A 6,954-nucleotide genomic window follows, 5' to 3' on the forward strand; every position below is an offset into this window, starting at 1 on the left:
ACTGGATCACTTTTTTGGTATTTTAGTCTATTATTTATGTTCAATAATCAGAGATTTTCAGATTTTAGGTGAAAGTACCAGAGGAAAACAGTTATGATTATAAAGGGAGTGAGATTTCAGAGAGCTAAGGGTAAACCAGGCATATTTCTTCTTTCCATTTACATTAAAGCATGTTTTTTTCTGGAAGTTTTGAGAATACTTTTAAATAGTTGTGCCTTTCTCCATATACAAAGAGTTAATAACCTCCTTAAGGTCTTTGCTAAATGAGGGTTGCAAGTCACAGATGTGATTTGGAACGTAAAACAGATTAGAATGTTTTTTAAAATAGGTTTGGAACTTATTTTTCAGATGGCTTACTGATGTGTTTTCTTAACATTGAATATTTGCATGCACATTTCTGATAAAGTTTCTACATTTTGAGTTTCTGTGCTCTCCCTTGCTCTAATTTTAGGAAAGCAGTGTATGGGACTTGTGGATCTGGATCGGGCATGGGCTGCAGAAGAGCATAACTACTCTGTCCAAGTTATATCTATGGAGCCAGAGAGTTGTTCTCCAAAGAACAATATGTTTGTTGGCATCCCTGCTTAGAGTGTGAAACTTGCACTTGATTTGAAGCTGAACATAAATCTTCAGTGCATAATGACATCCAGCAGATAGAGGCAGCACTGGAACCAGACATCCTGCATCTTGAACGCATTGCCTTTAGAAGGGGAAGCAGCCCCCAAGGTCCTAAAAAGCAAACTGCATGCAGAGCATCACAAATCAACTTGTAATGTGTCGTTAAGCAACTTTTGGTTCTCATACTGAGAAGTTTCTGGATCTAATGACTGTGCATGGAATTATAGCCATCTGTAAAAGTTCAGAAAAAGCTGGCTTTGTTCAAGGAAAGGTGATTTCCTTTTCAGTAAAGCTGTGTCTTGGCTGCTTGGAAATTGCATTCGTGGTCAAAACAGCATTTGTGTTCATAAGCAGAGCAGTTATCAGCCAGCAGTGCTGGTCACCAGAGGAACAGAGAAGATCAAATTCACTATGTTACTGAAGATGGCTGTGCAACAGGAGTTGGCCTGACTTTGCCAAAGAATTGCATACTACTGTAGGAAGATTATTTTTAATAAAAGTTCATCAGAATACCTTGGGCCTCAATCTGCTTATTAAAAATGTATTCTAATCTGATGATTATTTTTTAAAAAAGACTTTAGAATTACCTTTAAATATTATGCAAAGATTCTGTAACCAGGCATTTGACATTGGGTTTAAAGAAACCCAACTGCTCATTATGCGTTGACCAGAAAGTGGGAGGTAGACATGATGTTAGTGAATGGATACTTCACTGTTGCATTGATAAGAGAAGTGTGTTGGTTGCCATTCATAAGAAACTTGCTGTCAGAAGAAATATTTAAAAACAGTTCATGTGTCTACATACATCATCTTCATTGATTTTATATTCAGTTTAAAATTTCACCAAAGTTGCAGTGTGGAACCATTTGAAAATATAATTGTGGTTATGCCATTTTAAAATGAAAAGAAGCATTCTCCTGTGCTCCATTTCCCCTCTAATTTTAAATCATCTGTTCACACAAACATGATGAAGATAGCTCCTAATGAGATATTTACTGCATCTTTAGGGGTTATACACATATGTGAATTCTGCCATGTTTCTATTTAAATAATCTGAAGTTTGAAAACTTGTGAACATAGCTTCAGGACACGGCAAACTGGATTGCAAACAATAGGTATTGGAGCAAAAAAAGGATCCAAAAATATCTTATTATTCATGAAACTTAGCTATCCAAAATATCTAAATACTTGAGGCTTTTTTCATGTGAACACATGGAACACTACCCACTTACTTAAAATGCACAAAAGTGAGCAAGTAAGAGTGAATTCTTACCTTTAGCCTGAGTTTTCCCACAGATAATGATGGAATGCTTTTTCTGCAACTATTTGTGTTTACAGGAGTAATTGGAATTTTGAAGAATGCGTGGCAACTACAAAGTACATGGCAATGCCAATTTTCTCCAGAGTTTTCTACAGTAGTTGCCCAATGGGAATTCAGTTTCTAAATTAGTGGTAGGTCAATCTGAACATTAGTCATGTTAAATTACTTTTCTTGAGTGAGCAAATGTCTCTTTATGACTTTTTTGTGCTGAAGGAAGAGCTCATCAAGGTGAGGCACCTGTTGGAAACTGTGATGCTGTTTACCGTAAGCATTTTCACACTGCTCTACTCCAGTGGATAACAATACGAATGTTTTAGTTGTGGTGGTGTTGAACATTTGGCATGGTCTGATACTATGCAATAATACAGAGCTTTCAGCAGAGCAAAATTCTGTGCTTTTACATGCTTCTTATTTCCTACAATATCTGTATCAATAGTTTGTAATAGCTTTTGGATCTACCTGAAAAGAGGGAATATGTTTGAGATGTGCAACAGAGTACATATGTGCTATGGAATGAAAAATAAAAATGGATTTTTAACAGGCAAAACCAGGATTTCTTAAGAGAGTGGAAAAGGAACCTTATTTGGACAAATGTCCAAGAGTTTATTAGGTGTTTCAGATGGTCAAGAAAAACAGGTGTAGTCACACAAGAATCCAAGTATCAATCTCTGTTTCATTTACTGGATTTTTTTTTTCAATTTTATTAAAGTACCTGTTTTCATGACAGTTAATGAATACTGTTAAGACAGTTTCCCACAGGTGTTGCTTACTTGTGACTTAAGTAAATTATTTTGTATCTGCAGCCCCACGAAAAAATAGGCTTCACAGGAAGAAAAGGTTTATAGAAGCAAGGGAGAAAACCTGCAAAAGTAGTGCTGTGTTTATATGCATGATGACATTCCATTTTTTCTTGGATGAGCCAAACTATACAAAGTAGTTTATAGCAATTTTTTTCCTTCCCAAAATCAGGGATATTTCAATGGCATCTCACAACATACATCATCTTGATGGCTTACAGGATTAGTGAGACTGCATTCCATTTGTGATACTGGTGTGAGCTTGTTGCTATTGGCATCAATGGGCTCTGGTTTCTTCTCAGGAGAACTGAATCTTTCTCATGTCCAAGGATGGAGTTATGTTACTATGAATGGTAAAGCCTGAACTGTCCTTCAGATGAACAGATGCTTGTTGAAAACTGAAGAGAAGCACATGAAAAAAAGCATAAAAAACAAGACTTGCAGCAAGAGATAATACCTAATTCACCACAGATTAAATTGCTAAACTGGCATGTACTTTTCACTAGAAATAGGAGCTCAATTATATTAATTTTTAAAGGTATGCTACTTTGCCCTGTGTTTCTGTATACATAAATGGTATGGAGTTAGTAGAGCCTAAAATTGCCTAAACAAGGTGATTAGACAGCGTGGTCCTGATGAGTGAACAACTATTGTTCTAGCAGCTAGTTATGCAAGGAGCTATCTTGATGTCCGAGGTGCGTATCAAAATACTATTTGTGTTTTTCATTTGTCTGGCCCATTGGGATCAGCTATAGGGTGAATAAAATGCTGTCCTAGCATAGTCATGATTTTCCATTATCTTGACAGTCTTCTTTTATGTTTTCCTTGTAGCCTGTAATGCTGGAAAAAGTAACCTTGTAAGAGGAAACAGATGACCAAGCTGAAGGTCCTTTGTGTCTTAAACATTAGTACATCTGTGTGGACATGTATCCTTATTTTTGGTTTTTCATTTTTGTCTTTATTGTGTTAATTGTCTGCTTTTTCAGACATATTTCAAGAGGTCTTGGTATTGCTGTATTTAGGCAGGGGTAGTAATAAACAAAGGACATTCCTAGTAGGTTCATTGTGCCCCTTAATTTTTATGTGGCTTGATCTTAACAAAAAAAAGTAAAGTGTTACTATTATTCTGATAAAGCCATCTTTTGATTTTTGCTATTAATGAAAGCTACGTGAGTGGTCGAAATTACTCAAAGATAATCTTTAAGTAAACACACATAAAATTATTTACTTAGAGAGTGGCCATAAATTTTAGACCAATGTTTTCTGTTTCTCATTATTGCTAGACTTTTAACTTCTGAGTGGATGCAATGACAGTAACAGAAATGTCTTTTTAAATATATGTATTCCTAGGTGACATGCAGTGCCAGGTATTCTCATGGAAAACAGCATTTAAAGAAACCATTTTTGGTCAAATAAATTTGATCTTAAGTAACCTGCAATGAAGTGGCACTCAGCTGATTTTATAATAGGTTTAAACCAAAGTTAGTGTGGCTCAACAGCATCAGATGAGGCAATTTTCTTTTAAAATTTTGGTTTAGGGTTAGTAATTAAGCCTTTCAATGTGTGTGTGTGTGTGTATAGATAAAATTTTTAGAAAGTATTGATCTAGAAAAGCATTGATTAGCAAAAAGTAACTGAAGAGTTGAAGCATTGGTTTTGGTCTTGGTGCATAGATATCAGCAAAAGGAAAAGCACGTTTTCTTTAAGGATAATCAAGTACTACTTTCAGTGCTTTTGCCTCAGACCATTTGCCTGTCATAACAAATTCCTCATGTACAATCTCAGTCTAAGTTCCTGTTGTTTTATTACCAATTTTTAAAGAAAATTTAAGCCTAGGTATCATGCATTTACCTGTCTATATATCTAGTGTTACTTACATGCCTCTAATAAAATAAAGAAAACCTCTGAACTTTCCATGCTCAGAACTGCACTTGAACTACCTGGCTATCAAGATTTCAGTTCAGTAGCTTGTGCTTAGCAAGTTTCAGGTTACTACAACTATCATTAAAAGAAATTAAACTTTCTAAGTCAGTAATGTATTAAGATTCTATGCAAAGAGTAAAACTGAAAGCCATTTTCTTTGCTTGTAGCTTTTATTTAATCAGAAATTACATGAGTAAAAAAGTACCCTTCTCTGCAGTCTTCTCAAAATGAATTTAAGAAAATGCTTTAATTTTCAAAATAGATAAAGGTGCTGAGGATAGTTTCATAATGAATTTCTTAGGTCAATTAAACAATAAGAAAAATTAACATTATCCCAGTGTTAGTCTCTAAAAAGATGATCAGCTGTTAAAATTTCCCCTGATTTCTGTCTCACTTGCTGGACTTCAGGCCTGAAATGTGTTTTCCTGGACATTAAACCTGCAGAACAAAACAGGAGTTGGATGGCTGCTGTCCCTGTCCCCACCACAGGCATGTGCCACGCCTTGGCAATGTGAAGCGCTTTTGCTCTTGTTTTTCCCCTGGGTAACATGGGAATAATGTCACTCATTTTCTTTTAGAAAACACAGACTCTTAAGTATTCATGTGCTCTGATGGAAAGAGTTCTCTGAAAGCTGTGAGATTATTTGATTCATAATAGTTAGGGTTTCTTCCCAACCCTCAATACCTAAAATTCTTGGTGTAGTAATTTTAGCCCTTATTTTTTACTTACTTTGCTTTACCAGGTATGCTATCTATACACTAATTCCTGCTGCTTCCAACACACAGGGGCAAAATAATTAATTTTTTATGTCAGACACAGCTATGGAAAATAGAAATATGTGCTTAATGGCTGAGGCTCAGCTAAAGTTAGTGCATTGTCTTTGCACTGCCACTGAATCCTAATGATTCTGTTCCTCAAACTGGCGCAATAAACCAGCATGTTAGGTGTCCTCATTTAATGAGCAGGGAAATAAAAAAAGTCTGGAATATTTTTAAACCAAACATTTCTGGATCTAGAAGTCACCTCCATTCTGCAGTCCGTGGCAAGGCTCAGAAAACTGCAGTTTTTTCAGACAAAGTTTTTTCCAAGTGCAAGAAGACAAGGCTCATTCTCTCCTCTTCAGACCCACACCTCTGCCTAGCAGTCCCTCTGAGACAGCTGTAATATTATCAGATCACCTGGTGCAGTTCAGGAAAATAGAGCAATGACATGCTTTAATTTTCTTCTCCCAGAGGATGCACAGGTACATAAATTCACACCTGCTTGCCCCAGGGATGCAGGAACCCCACTGATATTTTAAGTGTCAGGATTCCTCCTCGTACTTTGGATTTAATTTAACACCTGCATGGAGGTAGAAAACTGAGTGTGTGCACCACCACAGCTGACCCAGCCTGACTGTGTTGAAAAGGGCAATTTTAACAAAGTCATGTGGAGAGAGGCAAGGATGTATTTTCCTGACCACGGATAGCACAGGTGCAAATTCCTTCAAGGAGTCCATAGTACACACCCTGCTAAGGGGACAGTCCCCACACAGCTCATTCCATCATTGATCTGTAGGCAGAGAAGAATTGGGGTTTTTTGAGCTTCAGAAGCCCAGAACAGAGAGACAGCATATTTGCACTGTCCATTTCTCCTATTCAGTGCTTTGGGACCCATACAAGGAGCTTAATTATTCATCTATTAAATGTATATTTGGAATTGCTTTAGCATCTTAGCCTTTTGATATAAGGCATTGAATCTCCTTTAGGGTTTTTTCAAAGGATGGAAGAGTCATCCCCACCCATTCTTCAACACTTGATACCTAATTACCCAAAAGGATGAATTGTAGTAAGCGAGAAATTTTTGTAAGAAATGAGGCTCCTCATGTAGAGCACGAGCTGAACATATCCTTGTGCCCTCCACAGCCCTGGATCAATTGCCACTGTTCTCCCCACACCAGAGGGCACCCAAGCAAAGGGACCAGGGGCTGAGAAGCATTCCTGCATCTGGCAGGGCTGACATGGGTTCCCTGGTGCTCTCAGGAGCCCCAGCCCATCCCTCTGAACACAGGTCCTGTGGCAGAGTGGCTAGAAGGCAAACTGATTATTAATTCTGCTTTTTTTGCTGTGTCACCTTAGAGAGCAGAGCAGGGCCTGAGGAGGAAGGTGCTGTCCCTGGGAGCAGAGCAAAGCTCCTCAGGCCTGTTGGGAAATTCTAGTAGAGGAGTAGTTAAATACCTGACAATGTCAAGATTTCAGAGACTTGAAATAAGGATCTGAATGGTTAGATAGTTTCAACAGTTTGAAAAAAACCAA

At 37.4% G+C, this 6,954-nt stretch overlaps 1 protein-coding gene across 2 annotated transcripts in view; it reads left to right on the forward strand.

Moving 5' to 3' along the window:
- The window catches only part of GSTCD (glutathione S-transferase C-terminal domain containing), a 49,094-nt gene extending 44,918 nt beyond the window's left edge, over positions 1-4,176 (forward strand). For both annotated transcript variants that reach the window (XM_015625418.2, XM_015625416.3), the window contains exon 12: positions 452-4,176. In XM_015625418.2, coding sequence (XP_015480904.1) covers positions 452-588 — 137 coding nt within the window. In that variant the 3' untranslated portion in view covers positions 589-4,176. The remainder of the gene's footprint in view (positions 1-451) is intronic.
- The last annotated feature ends 2,778 nt before the right edge of the window (positions 4,177-6,954 follow it).

The sequence above is a fragment of the Parus major genome, chromosome 4 (genome assembly GCF_001522545.3).
Source record: "Parus major isolate Abel chromosome 4, Parus_major1.1, whole genome shotgun sequence".
NCBI classification, from domain to species: domain Eukaryota; kingdom Metazoa; phylum Chordata; class Aves; order Passeriformes; family Paridae; genus Parus; species Parus major.